This window comes from Thunnus thynnus, chromosome 7, assembly GCF_963924715.1.
Source record: "Thunnus thynnus chromosome 7, fThuThy2.1, whole genome shotgun sequence".
NCBI lineage: Eukaryota > Metazoa > Chordata > Actinopteri > Scombriformes > Scombridae > Thunnus > Thunnus thynnus.
The window spans coordinates 25,547,851-25,566,232 of NC_089523.1; the positions used below are offsets into that span (position 1 = coordinate 25,547,851).

Genomic DNA, 18,382 nt, shown 5'->3' on the forward strand with positions numbered 1-18,382 from the left:
TAGAGCGAGTGTCAGGTAGTCTGTTTGATTAAGGTCTGTTTGAAGGTGTAACTGTGGAAATGTGCTGCACTTAACTCTGCTTTTTACAACGCCTTTAAGAGCTCACAAGGATGCCGTTGGGAAAAAAGGTTCGCTCTTCCTCTGCTTCAGGAAGATTAGAAACCCTACATGTGCCCAGGTAATTGCTGTTTTTTTTGTTGGTCTTTCAGCACAACAAATCACGCATTTATTGTTAAATGTCATTCCAATTTAATTCACATTTTTATACCAGGAGGTTTAATCTCCCCGGAAGGGATGTTAAGATGATCGGATGAGGTATTGAATTGTTTATCTGTCATGTATTCCTCTTTGTCCTGTTCAGAAAATGTTTACTGTTGTCAAGGTGCTGGAGTTGCCATCTGTGGCAGCACTGAGCAGTTACTATGTAATACAGGAAGTCACCTGGGATTCATAGTCACATTCCTAACGTTAAATAGATGAAGTTGGTTGCAATGTTGGCTACATCAAATCAAGTGAAGTTTATTCTCACAGATATACATATGCTTTAAATTAGGGGTAAAACAATTACTTGCTGAAATTTACCCATAATGATAATAATGAGAAACATGCTTGCACTTAATCAAAATAACAGACACAGCGTTTAAATTCTCCCAGCATCCTTTCTGAATTGGGGAGCACAGGAGAAAGGACAAGACAGACTTCGGGGCTAGGTTGTCTGGGTGAGAAAGTCACAGATGACTCCTCAGCATCAAGACGAGTGGGTGTCAGCGAGGACAGAAAAGAGCAGCCTGAATGGTTGGTGCGAGAGCTGCTGAAACAGAACAGACGAAGACACTCTGTCACACTTGGAGACAAGGCTCAAATCATGAGACAACAGTACCAGCACTCTATTGATTCAACCCACAGCCTCAAGGTACATTTTTCAAAACATCTCTGTGAATGTGAGCTCAGAGGAGTGAATGCGAGCCATTTAAATGTCAACCCATCCATCCAAAAAAGTCTAGATTATTTTGTGCCATCATACAATTTTTCACCTTTCCCCAATGAGTCACTTTTCTCAAATTGCCAGTTTTAGCCTCAAGGTGTCACTAGAGTGTTACATTGCTATGCTTGCCAGTTTGTATGCACTTTCCAAAGTACTTAAACTCAACTCCAGCAGAAGCATGTCTCACCAGCAGAATGTGAAGTAATGCCAAAAATGCCATTTTAAATCAAGTTGATGATCAATTTACTTGCAGCCTGACAGCGCATCGGGCAGGACCATCTATCCCAGTCCCTGGGATGTCATGTTTCAGGCCAAAGTAAAACAAACACAGTTGCTGAGCCAACTACTTAAAAGGACCACAGTAGATTCAAACTCAAGCTTTCAAGCTGACATGAATGATAGAATGACATAGGAGGCTGGTGCAAATGCACCAGCTGAAGTTTGTGGGTTTTGTTTGCAGATGTCAGTCACACTTTCCTGCTTAATGTAATGAGCAATGTGCCATAACAGATTAGGCGGAGCAGACTCAAGAGTTCAAAGTTATGCAGCTCTAATAAAGGGATTTGGAAAGCAGTTGAGGTTATATGAACACTTTCAGTATTTCCATCACTCTGACTGATTAAACAATTATCTCCTCAATTCAGGAGATACCGTTGGGAACCCACGACTCTAGTTACATCCTTGAGGAATTAGGCTGTTTATCCCTGTTATTTATTAATGATAGATCAAAGAGTGTCATGGATCAAGAACCCGTTGCTAGGAAACCATGGCAAAGTGGAGAGAGGCCATTAACACAGACAGCATGGCCTGTCATCTGAGACATGTCATGCTGTAGCTGGTGGCTGCTTGTGGTGGCCATGACAGACAGTCATTAATAGTCAGAGGTGGAGCCCTAATCATGTGTGTTGATAATTATACATAGCATCTCCTCTCCATTGCCATTAACATCTCCTCTCTAACCTTGATTTATATTTTTAGCACTCAGACTTTTTGAACTGTCTGGTGAGTGGATTTGAGTGGACTGAAAAAATAAAAGGAGCATTTTGCCATAACTTGAATACTGGTTTTATAGCGCTACTCAAACATATTAATCTTCTTTGTCCTCCAATTGTTGTCTTATAATATTCATAATCAACCAGCATAATAGTAATGGCGTGTGTCATTATGTAATGACACATTTTTTCTTTTTCCTCTCTGCAATAAGATTGATGAGAAGATTTCACTTGATAACCTCCAGAAACTGAAACTAGCATTTGAGGTACTGTATGAATGGCATCTTTTAAAAAAAACAACAACAGATAGTCTGTTTTTTTCATTTCTGGGAGATTTGACTGTATTTTTCTTTATAAAGGAATTTGAAACAGGAGGTTTGGGATCCATTGATGCGAAGAATTTTGGACATATAGTGACGAAGTGTTTGGGCTTTCCTTTCACAGTAAGACCGTGTCACATTTCTCTTCCTGTCACTCTTTCACAGATTCTCTCATCTCTCTGTGACTCAAATCCTTGCAATTAAGGACCAGACTTAGCAATAACCTGATTAATTATGCCATTTTTTCTACATTAACTATCATCTTTGGGTCATTGTTCTTTATTCTTTTGTTCTTTGAATTTCACAGAGCAATGCACAAATTCAAGGGTTATTTAAGAAGATTGATTATTCAGGCCAGGGAAGGATTTCATGGGTGAGTTGAAATTCATATTTGTTTCTTATGGAGCCTACAGTCATTTTATTCAGTGCAACTGAAATTGCTATAGTTATAACGCTTTGCCATGCATACTAACACCAGGAATCTACAATAAAAAGTTAGGCCACCATGAAATGGGACACAATGATTTGGGCTAAATCAGCTTTTCTAGTGCCAACTTGACTGTTTCGCATTTATCTTCTGCTGACACCCAGGTGATGCTTTCCCAAGTTATAGCCTTGACTGTACTGCTTGACTTTTAAAATAATCTCAGGGTTTTTTTTCTTACTTTTCTTTTATTTCTTTTTCTTTCCTGTATTGTACACTTGAAATGAAGAAATTTCTGGTATTACACTGGAGTATGAGCTTTTCTAACACAAACTAATGTGATGCAGGGTGAGTTCTGCACAAACATGCTACAGGAGTACAAAGAGAAGGAGGAAGCAGCAAGACGCAGTAAACAGGTGGCTTTCACTCTGCCAGCCACCATGAAGGCGTTGTGTCACGGTATTCCCATCATCAACATCTGCTCCACCCATGATGGCACCATCATAACTGTGAGAGAAGATGGAGCTGTTTGCTATTGGAGTCCTGAACTTAAACTTCAGAGGACCAAACACATGTTTGTATGTCTGAACTTTTGTACATTTACCTGAAATCTTAGAAGATAAGTCTGATGTTATCCTACATTTTTTCTTTTTGTTAAGCCGGGCACTATAGTTTGTAGCAATAATTACGCAAGAAAGAGTACATTTTGCATTTGCTGAGCACTATTTTCAGTAGCAGATTAGTATAGATTTGGTATGTGGAGTTGACTCTGAATAAACTATAGTGCCTGTGTTCATGGTAACAAAAGAACATGTCACTCAGTGCACATGTGTTGCTCAGTGATGTGTTTTTAACAGTCTTTTAATAAAAATGGAGGTCTATGACATACAGAAATAAGCTGTATCAGGCTTTGGCTGCACAGGAAACACATGTCGGTAGTACTGATTCAATGTTGGTTTGGATTTTTTCGTGAGATTTACGGAGAAAAAAAATACAGAATATCACCAGACTTAGCCTTTAATATTGTCCATATGTACAAAAGGCATTGTAAGGTGTTCATTTTATTAGTCATTCCTCTATTTGTATAGTAGGGAAAAAATATCATGAACCCCACAAATTTAATAAGATATGACATCATCAATGCAAGGTACAACCTCAGAAATTAGAGTTAAATCAGAGCTTTTATAACAAGCAATTGACACAAATTAAGTTTCTCAAGTATTTATTGCAAGTATATCATAATGGAATGCATTGTAATATATAGAACCATTCAAAAGTTTGGACTCACCTTCCCATTCACTTGAATGAGAAAGTGTGTCCAAACTTTTGACTGGTACTGTAAATGTGTTCGTGGTCTTGTTTCCACCTACGTGAAATTGTGAGAAACTTAACAAATGGATTTGCTCATTAATCACAGAATGATGGACCTGCCAACAGGAAGTCGAAGTGGGCAAGTGATTTTACTCTGATGACAGAGTACAACAAGCTGATGATCGGAACAGGGTAATATGAAAAAAGGTGTAATAAAATGACTAGATTATTGATTAAGCACTGATTCCTTGTTACCAGTCTATACGTTTGTTTATTGTACCTGTCATTCCTATCATGCAGGGACAGAGAGATACAACTTTATGAGCTTTCCACTCTGGAGCCTTATTGCCAAATCAATACACTAGACACAGTCCCTTTGACATTAGACTACGGGTGAGCAACAAAAACAGCATGTCACGATCAAATGTCTTACCAAATGTTCCACTAAGTCTCAACATGTGACGGTTTGTGTTTTTGCCCACAGCTACACAGGCTCTGATAAATGTTGCATTCTGTATGGAGACACTGAGGTAAGTATTTTTGTTGAAACCAGATCCAATTATCAGACAAAAATCAGTCATTATATCTCACTTGATTCATACTGTGATAGGTTATTTTGTTTTTATTTGTGATGCAGGGATGTGTGAATATCATTTTAGTATCTTCTGTTGCAGATACCCTCAGGTAATGTAATTTTTCTAATCTTCTACTGGACCTATTCTCTCTAGTTCAGTTAATCCTCCTCCTATTGTACTTTGGTAACATTTGAACAGGAATGAGAGGATGCAAAGTATCATAGTTAACAGTATACACATTTTTTGTAGTATACTGCATTTGTATCAGAAAGTTCTGAGCATTTTTGCCAGCAAATCTTCCGCCAGCCACTCTGTCAGTGATTAAATTCTGATTGTCTACACAGCTGGGTGACCAAAGAAAACTCAGAGGGTGACATCAACCATTAACAACCAATCAGATATGTGTGCTTTCTTGCTTCCCTCCTAGATCATGTTCTTGGCTGATCAAAAGGAATTAGTCAGTGAAAAAGAAACAAGAATCTTTCTTATGAGTGAGCAACATTTGCTGCATGTTTACTGAATCCTGAGCAGAATAACACCTGTTTCGTTGAGTAAAAGGTTTGGAACCCTCTACAGAGTATATTAACATTACCAGTGGTAGTCATTGCAGCAAGATTTTACAATAAATAAAATCACACTCAGAATCAGAATTACTTATAGTGATAAGAGTAATAGGATTGCCTGATTTGCCAAAGAAGTAAAAGCAAATCTTTATATACATACAATAACAGAACCACTTAACTGAATGAGATGAATAATAAAAATATTAATTATTTCATAATTGTTATATATATATTTGCAGCAAATAATTTGCTGCAAATATAATGCAATGTAATTTTCATCTTTTCTTTATAATGTAAGAAATAATGTAAGAAATAAGCTTTCAGTTATATCACAAAAATATGGAAATATACAGCATAATATACAGCTTTCATAGGAAGATATTTAGAGCAGAATATTGGTTGCAGTGTTATCAACAATTTCTAATGGCAAAGTAATTTATAGCGACAGATGGCAATTTGCTGAATTTTACATATTTTAAAGGAAAGTTAAAGATTTACTGTGTATTTATTATTTATTCAATTGATTTTTTTTTTTCCTCAATCAACCATAAATATATCCGACTTTATGAATTTCTCTGTATGTAAGTGTCTGTATATTTTAGTTGCTCAAGAGAGGCAGCAATTATTGATTCATTCATTCTTTTTCAGTTAAAAAGCACATTTCAGTGTATTCAGGATGAAAACTCATATACATGTACTGTATGTGAGCTGGATTCGTGGCATGTCTAATGCACTTATTTTGTTCAGGTTATACTGGAACAGAGTGTATGGACTGTGAAGTCTGAGAGTCATATTTGCACGGCTACTTCAAAGATATGGTGGAAAATTATTGCTTCCTATAGGTTCCCTACCTTTCAGAGAAATTATATACAGTGTGTGGATGTAAGGATGTGTACTAGAAAATGTGAGCAGGTCTGACTGTGAATTTTAACTATTATTTTTTATAGATTATGGAATAAATTACCAAAGATTGAAAATATGCCCAACATAGCAATTGATAATGCAGTGCTCTTTCCAAGTGTGACATTTGTGAGATGGAAGGTTCATCAGGACTGGGTGACACAGGTGACATTTTACCTTCCACTCTATGTGTACACTTCACTTCTGTTTATTTTTTGAAGAAATATACTCAAGTTTAGCCAAGTGACAACGTATAATATCTTCCAAAGCAGTATAACAATCAATATTGAGCAACTAACTCTCTTCTCTGACTTTAGGCAAAATATTTGCCAAGTTTCCAAGCTGTTATCTCATCATCAAGTGAAGAGGCTTCATCTCTTGTTATAGGTAATTTATGTTAAGCTATTTTCTTTGGCTTTTTTCGTTGTTTTTTTTTTTTTTGGCATATGTTCTGCACATGCCCAAAAATAACAATCAATCCAAGATGTTCATTATTGTCACCTGTGCTTAAACACATACTTACCTCTCTATTCCTACACATGCCATGTTTCTATGTAATGAAAGACCAAAATAGAAAATTGAAGATGATAATAAAAAGTATCAAGTTCTATATGAGCAGCAATTAAAATTTGTACTGAACATGAGGCGCCCTTGTAGGAGAGCTGTGAGGGATGACTCATCTATCACAAATCCACCCATCAGTGCCAGCGTGTGTGTGCATGATCTCCCGTGTACGTGGGCATGTCCATTTGTCAGCTTAGTCATTCTCATAATGACTCACCCTTGCTCCAAAAAGCATGTTTTGATTGATGTTTGTACACATGTCCTTGTAATAAAATGCTTTTTTTCCCTTCTTAAGGTTGTGTGCTGCCTTTAACGGACGCTGAGCAGCAGTTGAGCGAGATCAGAGAGGCTTGCTATGAAGGTAAGACCAAGAAGGTCCAGCTGAGCTGGACTCCACAGCTCCGGGCATCATGTGACCAGACAGTCTTCACCATCTACAAAGGTGTGAAGACGTTTGATCTTTGTCAGAAGCACAGCCTGCTGGTTACTGGAGGCATGGATAGACTCATACGCATGTGGAACCCACATTTTTCTGGGTGAGAAACCATGTTTTATTTGGCTCTCCTACTAATAAATCAAAAAGACAAATAAATATATGTTTCTTTTTTTCTTTTCAGAAAACCAACTGGGATTTTGAAAGGCCATTCTGCTCCTATCATCTACCTCTGCATCTCCTCAGAAGACAGTCAGATCTTCTCAGTCTCCATAGACAGCACTGTGAAAGTGGGGCATGACTCAATTCTTATGTTTCACTTGTGATATTTTCTGCCCTAAATGATACAAAATTAATACAATATTCATATGACTGTACATGCAGTACCTACTGATGACATTTCACCGGCTCCCATTTCAGATCTGGGATATTCAAGATCAGTGTTGCCTGTTTACAGCAGACCCCAAGGCCACTGGGATTCACGGTGACATATCTGCATGCTCATATTCCCCAGCTATGAAATCCCTTTATACTGCAGCAGACTGCATGGCAGTGCTGTCCCTCAAGATAAGGTTGGTTTTCATGTCTTTGTGTGTTATTCATCATAGACTCCAAGGTGCTCTAAAGATATTTTGAAAATGCTGTAATGAACTAATTTAAGGATATGTCAGGTGTCATACTTCTAAAATAAGACAGCTGATGATGTAGTAGATTTCCTATTAAGGGACTGAATAGCCTAGATTTACCCAAAAGATACAGATTTGAAGTTTTTTCTGTCTTAGTGATGAATGTAGTGCTTTAATATTCATCTCACTGTTTATTATCTTTTCCCTCTGTGAGGCCACAGCTTTGCAGCCGCCTGAATGTCTCACATAATGAGCCTATAATGTGCTGTGGCTACAGTGAGGAGTTTCGTCAAGTTGTCAGCTGCACTGAGGGATCTGTGAGTAAATTAGTACTTTACAACATCACGGACCCAGATGACCAGCTTCACATTTCTAGTGAAAAATGAAATCAGTCTGTGGAACATGGACATTTTATATAACCAAATGAATATCAACTGTAAAATTCATTTGAAATGTTACTGGCTTTAGGTGGTGAAAGTTTGGGATTTTGACACTGGACGTCAGGTTTTTGAGTTTGGTGGCACACATGACCTGTCTGCCATCACTTGCATGACTTTTGACCCCAAAGGGAGGAGGTACAGTATAAGAGTCACCTTGTCATGAAATATGTTTACCCTTCACTTTATCACAGCACAGTATGTTCTTGTGTTTGCAGACTCATCACAGGGGGAAGAGAGGGCTGTCTAAAGATCTGGAACTTTAACAATGGGCAGTGCCTAAAGACCCTAAAGAAGGGTACGAACTGTAAATGTTCATTACTTCCTAAAAACAAAACGTTTTTAAAAGAAGTTTAAAAGAAGAAGTTTTTAGAAAGAAGTTTCCAATAATTATGAAACAATGTTTTTTTTTTCTAATCTTGCCTTTACAGATGGTGAATGTCACGAGGTGTGCGACTGCATCTTTTTGAAAGTTCACGGGAATTCGTAAGTAATGATTTGGTATTTGGTAAATGTTCCAGGCTCTGTATAAATATTAATCCATGCTGAGCTTGTGCAATTTATGTTTGAAGCTATGTGATGTCTGTCGGCCAGGACCGGAAGATTGACATTTACTCAGTGAGTACAAAAGAAAAGAAAAGACATATCTTCTATCTTCTTTGTCAGTTGTATTTCAGGAATCCAAGTCCAATTATTTCTCCAATTCCTCCATCCCTTCAACATATCACATCCCATTTGCATTTGTTTACATTGTCATTACCAGCTGAACTCCATTCTGCAATAGCAAAAGAATACTGATAGTTCGTGCCACATACTGTATAGCCTGTTTTGAATTTCATTATAAAACCAGACAATAGCAAAATAACTCATTGTCACTGTCTGGTTTACAAGGATGTTCTACCACCTACTATTTTTGTGATCCAAACTTGACAAAATGTATTGAATTTTGAGTTAGAAAATGTCTCTTACGTGCTGACTGTGCTGCTGTATTTTGTCAGGACATACCTGAGGACCCTCATCATATCCAGAGGCCACGGCCTTCATGGCAGGATGATCTGGTGATTAATGAGCAGAAAACTCTTTTGACAATAACTAGATTTTCAGGCAGCCCAACATAATAAGTAGTTTGATGGGCTCTGACTGAGGGTTTGTTTCCCCCCAGTGAAATTTATTTCAGACAGACAGTGTACAGTATATATGAATATATTATTATATAATATAGAAAACTACCAAGTAGTATATAAAGTAGTTTAAATTGGCTCAACATTGCTCACACACACTATTAACACACAGTTCTACTTTATTGCATAATAATCAAATAATATAATACATATAACAATATAAGAATCTGTTAAGGAGCCATTCTGCATAATTATTACTTTTGATACTTGAAGTATAAGTATAGTTTTGCAGATAATGCTTCTATACTTTTACTTCAGTACATTTTTGAAAGTAGGACCTTGTAATGGAGTATTTTTGTAGTATGGTATTGCCACTTTTACTAAAGAAAAGGATGTTAATACTTCCATCACTGGTGTTTTTATGTAAAGTCACGTTTCAAATATATTATAACCTGCACTTGGTCATGTGTATTTGCATCTACTTCATGTCTGTATGTGTATGCAGAATGCGTTTTACCACAGTGCATTTGCTTTCCTACCTGTCTAGTCACTGTGCATTATATAGCAGGGGTGCTTGGTCTGTTCATGCTCTGACTCAGTCAGCGGTGCACCTGCAGGGCTGTGAAGATAAAGGTTTCCTGCTGGTTCTGTGTTCATATTACACAGACACATAGAGGACACTGTAGCCTTTGGTCCTAAGAATCGTTTTTTTGCTGACTGGCTGGAAAGCTCAGAGAGAGATGGATAGCAGAGCCTTCCTGATCTCTGTCCTACTGTGCAGCATCGCCTTCAGAAACATTTTTAACTTGAGCAGCGGGTTACTCCATACCCCCTGCCTCCCTTTTTTCTTCTTCTTTCCTTTGTTCCATTTCTCTCAGTTTTGAGATTTTCAGTTACATATTTGGAAAAGTTTTTAGTTTCTTTCCTATGTCTGCTTATATCTACATGTACTCATATATATATATATATATATGTATCTCTCTCTCTCTCTCTCTCTCTCTCTCTCTCTCTCTCTCCATATATATATATATATATATAGATAGATAGATAGAGAGAGAGAGAGAGAGAGAGAGAGAGAGAGAGAGAGAGAATCTACTGTGAATACATTACAATTAATGGTCATATTTCATACAATTTTCTCCTATATTCTTTTCATAATTGTTGATGTCATCATACCACATAGTTTTTCTTTGAGTCAAAGTCCCAGCCAAAGCCATGCTTTGACCTGTCAGTAATCGTGTAGTTTATGACTGCTCCAGAGAGTCTGAACACTCACTGAAATGTAAGGACGGTTTTACCACTGACTCAGTTCAGGTGTGTACCAAATGTACCTTTGCACTCCCACTACAATGTATCATAGGGTTATCTCTGTTTTTTTGCATGTTTTTGTTTTGCACATGAAATGATATCAGATTTGAGTCAGATCAAAGGTTTAGACCTATTTTTGAAAAAAATCTGCATTAGAAATGCAGATGAGTCCACCCTCCAAAATGTCACTGTTTTGTTATTCAGGGCACGTCAAACAGATACTACAACTTGTGCTAGACTTTGGGGATCTTTTTCACACTATTGATCATTTTGTCAGACTAGGTTTTGCATTTTGGTGGATATCTCATTGAGAATGAAACTAGTCTGTTTATATGATCACCCAACCTTTAGACCATAATATATCCTATAGCTAAATTCATTGGGTCACAGCAGGTGACATTTAGGACTTTGAAATGGAAAATATTAAGTTTGGATTCCTGGCTTTCCTCATTTACTGCAAAAAGGGGTAATCAGGCAAAATGCAACATTTTATAGCCATGCTTGTGGAGTGGCTCCAGGGATGGTTTAGTCTAGACTGAAATATCTCAACTATTGGATGGATTGTCATGGAAGTTTGTACAGGCATATTTGATCCCAAGAGGATGAAATTTAGACATGAGGTTTATGTCCAAATATACCCATCAGCCTCAACTGTATTTTGTATTTAGTGCAAATTTGCAAATGTTATTACATTTACTGGCTAAACATTAACATTTAGCTCAAAGCAAAGCTGTGTCTAAGTACAGTACAGTGTGACTAGGGTGGCTGTAGACTTTTATTTTGAACAGCTACTACACTATCTTAATCAAAATAGATTCTGTACTTCTGATCCACATAAAGTTTTAAAACAGGACTGTAAACTTTATTAGCTCACTGCAGAAAGACGTAAATTCACTTTTTACTACATCTCTGCAATAAATGAAGCTCTTTGATACAATGACACAGTATACCGTATCACACTCTGCAGTGCTATAAAAATTCAAAACATTTAATATAAAATGAAATCAACTGAAACTTCTCTTCATTATCAGGTAAAATCACCAACTGTAGTGTTTGATACAGCGTTTTTCTCTCAAGGTCTCTCACAGACCCCAATAAAATCACACAGTAGATTGCAGTTCTTTTATCTAATTTTACCTGTTCAATTTGGTCATCTTGACAGCAGGGCATTGTCCTCTCCACATGTGCTCTAGGAGAGAAAATTGATTCTCACTAATGTCGTATGATCCATTGGAGGAGGTGACGCGCAGTCTCTTGCCATGTCTTTCATTATGGCTGGCGGTTACACTCATGCCAAAGAGGGCCATTAACAGAGTAGGAAGATTGCATTACAGTGGCCAGTAAGAAAAGTGACCCCTTTGATTATCTGCAGAGCCCTCTCTTGAAATTGTTTTCATTAATGGCCAGCAGGAGGGAGATCAATGGGTTGATATATGTATATATAGGTCTACCACCTTTAGCCAGTGAGCCTCTGGTTCACTGTGAATTAATCCATTTCTGCAGATGGTCAGTGATGTGTTACATCTCATTAAATTTGAAAACATGGCCCTGTTCAGCTTACTTTTTCACTTCAGCTTGCAAACAATAGCATTCACTAATGTGTGTCCAAGGCAAAAAAAAAAGCCTTCTGCTTTTCCTGATTTGGTTCGTGTTGTGTACATTTTCTTTTTGGAAGCATTGCCCCAATGAAACATTCCCGTGGAGTTCAGTGAGTAATAAGCACATGAAGCTAAGATGAATCATTTTGTATCACTGTGAAGTACAGTGGCAGCAGTAATGTTTGGCTTGTCTGTTTGCTCAGGGGGTTTAACATCAAGTCAGTTGCTGCTCCAAAATGTGTGACACACTTGGCCAGAATACTGTAAACGAAATCTGGTCTTGCGTGGAAAGTCATTGACATTCATATACAGCTTGAAACAAGCCACAATGAAACATTTTATTTTTTTATTGAGGATTCCTCTCAGCTGTTTAATGAGACTCCCTAGAATGCAGAGAAACATTTCCATCATGTCTTTTGGTGAACAGTTCTGTGACCTTTTAGTTGTTCACTTTTTCTGTGAGGATGGCAAACTCCTTAAACATGTCCAAATTGATAAGTTTAAAGGAATTATTTTGACATTTTGGGAAATATTCTTATCACATCATTGTTCCTGAAGGCTGTGCCATCAGTGTATGAATATGTGTGTGAATGGGTGAATATTGGCATGTAGCATAGAGGAGTGGATGGAAGACTAGAAAGGCGCTATATAAATGCAGTCCATTTACCAGTCACTGTCTTGCCGTTAGTTAAAAGAGAAGATTAATACCACCATCATAATTGAACACTGAATATGAAGCTACAGCTGGCAGCCGCTTAGCTTAGCATAAAGATGGGGCAAACAGCTAGCCTGGCTCTGTCCGAAAGTAACCGTCATTTTTATACTTTTTTGTTTTTTTCACTGACTGAACAAATGAGATATGATGTGTTCATTAGTTTGCTGGTAGGCCGATTTTGTTCCCTTTCAACTGAGCCAGGCTAGCTGTTCCCCTTCTTTTTGCTGAGCTGCTGGCTGTAGTTTCATGTTTATTGTACAGACAGGAGAGTGATATTCTCATCAAACTCTTGGCAAGAAAGCAAATAAGCCTGTTTCTCAGAATGCTCCCAAAAACTAATGGCCTGTACCATTATTAATACCACATCAGGCTTTATCTGTCTGAAAATATGACTTGGTTTTAAAAGAAGAGACAGCAAAAATGTTGCCTATCTTCCCTGCCAGTGTAAGAGATAAACAGTGAAGCTTTAATAACTTTCCATAGTTGGTTAAACACATGCTGAAGTGATGGAACAGGAGATATTATATCTTTTCATGTTCAAACAAGGACAGGAATCCTTCAAAATAATTCACTCATGACAAAATGCAAATAGAATCATGCTGGCCTGTTGCACTGCAAATAAATTTTCACCCTGCCATAAACTTTTTATTCCTCAGTTGTTAAGAGACACTTCTTTTTTCCTCAGAAAAATGGCCATAAAGGAGATATCCTTTGTGTGACACACTGTCCCCCGTCTCTCCTGGCCACCAGCAGCTATAATGGAGAGATTATAGTGTGGAATGTGGTTTCTGGACGTATACAGACTCGGTTTGTCAGCCCTCTTCCGGATAAACACCAAAATGTTAAAGGTGGTTTTCGAGCTTCGAAGTGAATGATGACTATAATCAATCAAATCTCCTCTGATCGTAAAACCTGCTATGATCAGAACATTTCATTTGTCTCATATTTTTCTCTAAGGACTGGATACTAGTGTTCCAAGCATGATTTTCCTGAAGAACTCCAAGTTACAGCAATTTTCTTCGACCACAGCTCTCCTGACGTCTGGGGCCATGGGTCAGTGTTATGAACAACACTAATTACAGCGCATGATTGCACTTTATAATCCATTACAATCTCTTGCAATACAGTGCCAGTGATGTGCTTTCTTTTAAAGGTTATATAAATCTCTGGAACGTGCTCAGTGGAGGAAAATTTGTGAGCAGCTTCAAGGCTGTAAGATATTTCACTCAACACAGAACATTCCTCTGTTTCACCTTTAGATATCAAGGGATACAACTCAAGTTTTTACTTGTCTTTCTCTTCTTCCTACTTCCAAAATTGCTGATCAAAGAATAAGACAACTCATACTGCCCTGTTTCTTTGCTTTGCTCTAGTTTTTGAACAATTAGCAGGTACAGTACCTTCCTTGCAGCTACACAATGCAAAGCAGAGCACTTAAATATTCGGGTGAACAGGGGGGCACCTGAAGCAGCTGTGTGTCCTGAAAGCTGAAATAAAACATGTATGACATTCTCCAATTGGAACAGAAACTGCTTATATTTCAAAAAACCCTAAAACACATATTTTTTTTGGCTTTACTATCATACCACTTGTATTCAGTTACCTAGCAACATCAGCTCTTACCAATTTTCAGGCGCTCTTATTTTCATGCACTTTAATTTCTTCGTGATTAGTTTCTACAGTTTGTTGCCTGACACATTTTCTAATTTTTTTATATTAGATTATTTGAAGATGGCTATTATCTTTGGAAATGTATTATCTGTCTGCATGGAAGGTAATATTTGGTCACCATGGGTGAGATAACTGTGAGGTGTTACTAATTGATTCTGTCCATTTTTTTCATTCAGTTAGTGTGAGTGGAATGTGAGAGTCATTGTGAAATAATGAATATGAAGAGCTGGTGATATGTTGGTGTAATTGTTCATGAGAATTTCTTTTTCACTTGTGTTTTGCAGTCTAGATTCCAACAAAAGATTACAAAACTGGCTAAGACAGACAAGGACATATTGTATGCTGCTGACAGAATCGGTTACATCTATGTTTATGACACAGAGACATTTGCTCTTGACGCTGAGCAAAAACCACCAAGAGGTTAGCTTCTCTTTTTCTTGCCACTGCCTCTAATAGACACTCAAAAAACCCATGAATAAATATTTGAAAATTCATAGTTTGAATTTGTTTTTGTTTTTTTTCCCCTTACATTCATTCAGCTGAAAACTTCTGGCGTGCCCACACCAGCAGAGTTACTGGGTATGTGAAGTAAATTCGTGACTTGTTATAGTTCAAATTCTTCTTGTTAGAAGTTTAACTGCAGTTAACCTGCAGTTAGACTTGTTGTTTCCGTAACTTTTAGCTTGCTGTATATTTAAAGCTCCTGGTGGGTACATCCTTAATGGAGCCAATCATTCTCAGTCTATTGCTGCGACAGACACACAAAGTGTAGAAGAAACTGTGTGTGGGAAGGTCTTAAATAGACGATCAGTATAGGTGAGATGCTGCCCGGGGTGCATCTGCCATCAGACACACCAACACACTGGAAGATTTAGAGTGTTCTGCCAGAAATGCCTTCTCCCATTTCATTGCATCTCATTCATCTCTTTATTCTGGTCCAGCCTGCAGATTGTTGACAATGATCAAGTGGTGCTTACCTCGTCCATGGACTTCACTGTGCGCCTTTGGAGTGCACATGGAGAATTCATAGGTGGGTTTCATTATGCACCAATCCTCTCATCCTAGATATTATTAATGTTCATGCAAACAGCATTAATCTTGAGCATGGTGCAGTGCTTAAGGTGGAAATGCTTTTATATATAGTATGTTCATTCTAGTGTGACTATACACATGGATACTAGGGGGCCCTGGGGCAAAAATGAGCTGCTGGGCCCCCAACCTCCCACTCTCTGTACATTGTGTATGTGTTGTGTCACCTTCAAATATCCATCAAGTACAGAGCACACTGCAAACTACATGGCAGCTTAATTATGTTTTGCCTAGAGAGCCGGTGAACAAACAGAACTCCTACACGAGAATGTGACTCTACTGCTTTGTGTCAATTCCTTTTTGTTAATAACACAAGTTAATTTAAAAAATGAACCATGTAAGCACAATATCATCTAAAAAAAACCTTATAAGAGTTTAATGAAATCTTAAAAAAGTCAAATGAAACACCAAAGTATGGTTTACATTTTTTATTACCCATTTGCAAGTGTCCTCATCATTTCAAGTGTTAATTGTAAAAAAAATAAATAAAAATTAAAAAAATGAAATTACCACTTCAATTCATATTATTTTGTGCATTTTTCCAAACAACCAAAATGACAGTTAATTAAATGACCATAAACCATTGTTGCTCACCTTGGTAGTCCAGACTTGACTCTCACTGACTCTTTGCAGTGTTTCTCTGAATCTTCCTATGCAGCAAAGGGAAGAGTGTAATCCCTCTCTGGGCCAACCACTTACTGAAATTGCATACATAGCTTTTACAAGATAACTGGACAGAGAGCTGAGTTATTTTAATTTATATGTAACATCATATTGTGGGAAGCTGATAATTTTCCGATTTACAGAAAGTAGACAGAAAAAATGACACATCTACTTTAACATTTTTGCACACCTTTTTGAAAAATTGTTGGAATGTGAAGAAATGTCATTAAAATGCTGAAGTATGTTAATGGTAAACAGTGATTTGGAGTTTTCAAACTGATTTAAAATATTTTAGAAATGAAGATAGTTTTTTCTCTGGCGTTGCAGGGGATGTGCTGCATGATAGGGCACCACTGCAGAGAATTCAGTGTAATGGATTCAGTTTTTTGTGACATTTTGAGAAGCCACAGTTTTGACCATGTCATGTTCCTTCAGTACCATGTCATGCAATTCGCCAAACCATTAATATATTTATATTATATATTATATAATTTTGGTCTTTTTCTACAGGGACATTTGGGCAATCTGAGAGCTGGAGCGTACACATCTCCTCATCCTGGATGCATCCTGCTGTCCCCTATGAGGTTTTGATTGATCCGCTGAGTATGCCAGATCATGAAATTCTGAAAGTAAAAACATGTCTTTCTGATGTCATCAATCCTGACAAGACTGAAGCTGATATGGAGGAACTGAAGGTGAGCAGCATTACTTCCCAAATGATTATCTGAACGGTGTGAGGTATGTTTCTCTGTCTCTTCCTCCCTCCAAATACTGAACTGAACTGAACTTTGCCTGCTCCTCTTCTGGCATAATTGCAGTCAGAGACACACACTGAGCTGAGACTTCCTCCAACATCCATCAGTGGCACAGACATTGAGGAAGATTAAAAGCATGTTTCACCCACACAAACACAGGACTGGGTAAGTTATAAAAAATTACAACAGCAAAGACTGCTGTACATATGCAATGCAAGTCCTAAACCAGACTTAGCTGAAAATGTGACTGATTTATATTTAGAGTGAGAGTGTCTTTTTTTGCATTTCAGGCTCTGTCAGGCATTTGTCAAGCATACTATCGAATCAGTAAGCTTTGAAAGGCTTTGATACTGTGGAGCCACCAAGCACCAGTGTAAGACCTGACCTCTTCCATGCTGGTATTGATCCTCTCATATGCAGCACTGAGGAACTGGAGTCAAATGAATAAGATGACACTGTATTGATTACAGTTGGGAAACTGGGTCATTGCAGCATCTAATACCATAGAGACAGAGCGACAAAAAATAAAATAGAATGAAATAATAGTGAAAATTAGGGCTGCATATAATCATACTCATGAATGAAAGTGTTGAACTATGTGACATTGTGACAATAAATGTTATAAACAAACTGTTTCCATTAATTCAACAAAGCCTGCACAAATGGTCCCTCCCTTGAAGTGCAGGCTGCTTTCATTTACATTTTGAACCACAGAACTGTTCAGATCTCGGCATGAAGAGAAGTGAAAAGGGGTTGGGAAGTCATTACCATTAGACCGAAGCAGCCATGATAACTGTGACATTTATGGATTCAGACTGTGAGGAAGCACATATTTTCATATTTCTGAGTGAACGAATATGCAGAGGGATTTCCTACAAAAATACATAACAGATCATTAAAGCAATAACAAGAGTTTGCTCCTTGATATTCTGTCTTATACCATGGCTAATGTTTGAAACACACAGCAGTCAAATGTAATTATTTTTACATATACTGAACCTCAGCCCTTCACATGACTGCTTGTATGTGAAAGGGGTAACTTATAATTATCACTTGACTCTGTAATTCCCCTCAGCTCTAAGGAGCCTTCTAGCAGCTTTCAATTCATTGTTTTGATTGGACAGCTGCAGGCAGCTATTTTCTAAAAGAAAACTACTACTAGGTTTGGTGGAGACCAAAAACAGAGCTAAAACGTGAGTGAATGATTAACTTTTAAATTTTAGAGTTGGCCAGAAACATGACTCCAGTAAGCGAGTAAGAAAGTTTGCCTCACAAGGTGATAATATGTCAGTGTTGAGTTTCCGCTGCCCCTAAGTGGCCAAAAAGTCAGCT

General features: G+C 37.7%; 1 protein-coding gene across 1 annotated transcript; it reads left to right on the plus strand.

The window, feature by feature from the left end:
• The first annotated feature begins 110 nt into the window (after positions 1 to 110).
• On the plus strand, positions 111 to 17,621 carry wdr95 (WD40 repeat domain 95). The gene is made up of 27 exons (XM_067595931.1): positions 111 to 128; positions 632 to 913; positions 3,069 to 3,299; positions 4,139 to 4,224; positions 4,333 to 4,425; positions 4,517 to 4,562; positions 4,670 to 4,716; positions 6,118 to 6,235; positions 6,388 to 6,457; positions 6,930 to 7,170; positions 7,252 to 7,357; positions 7,488 to 7,639; positions 7,908 to 8,010; positions 8,162 to 8,268; positions 8,349 to 8,428; positions 8,562 to 8,616; positions 8,703 to 8,748; positions 9,129 to 9,188; positions 13,558 to 13,720; positions 13,830 to 13,925; positions 14,026 to 14,084; positions 14,828 to 14,963; positions 15,083 to 15,122; positions 15,485 to 15,573; positions 16,806 to 16,990; positions 17,114 to 17,215; positions 17,341 to 17,621. The coding sequence occupies exons 1-26, from the start codon at positions 111 to 113 to the stop codon at positions 17,180 to 17,182; spliced, it is 2,778 nt and encodes a 925-aa protein (XP_067452032.1). The 3' UTR covers positions 17,183 to 17,215; positions 17,341 to 17,621.
• The last annotated feature ends 761 nt before the right edge of the window (positions 17,622 to 18,382 follow it).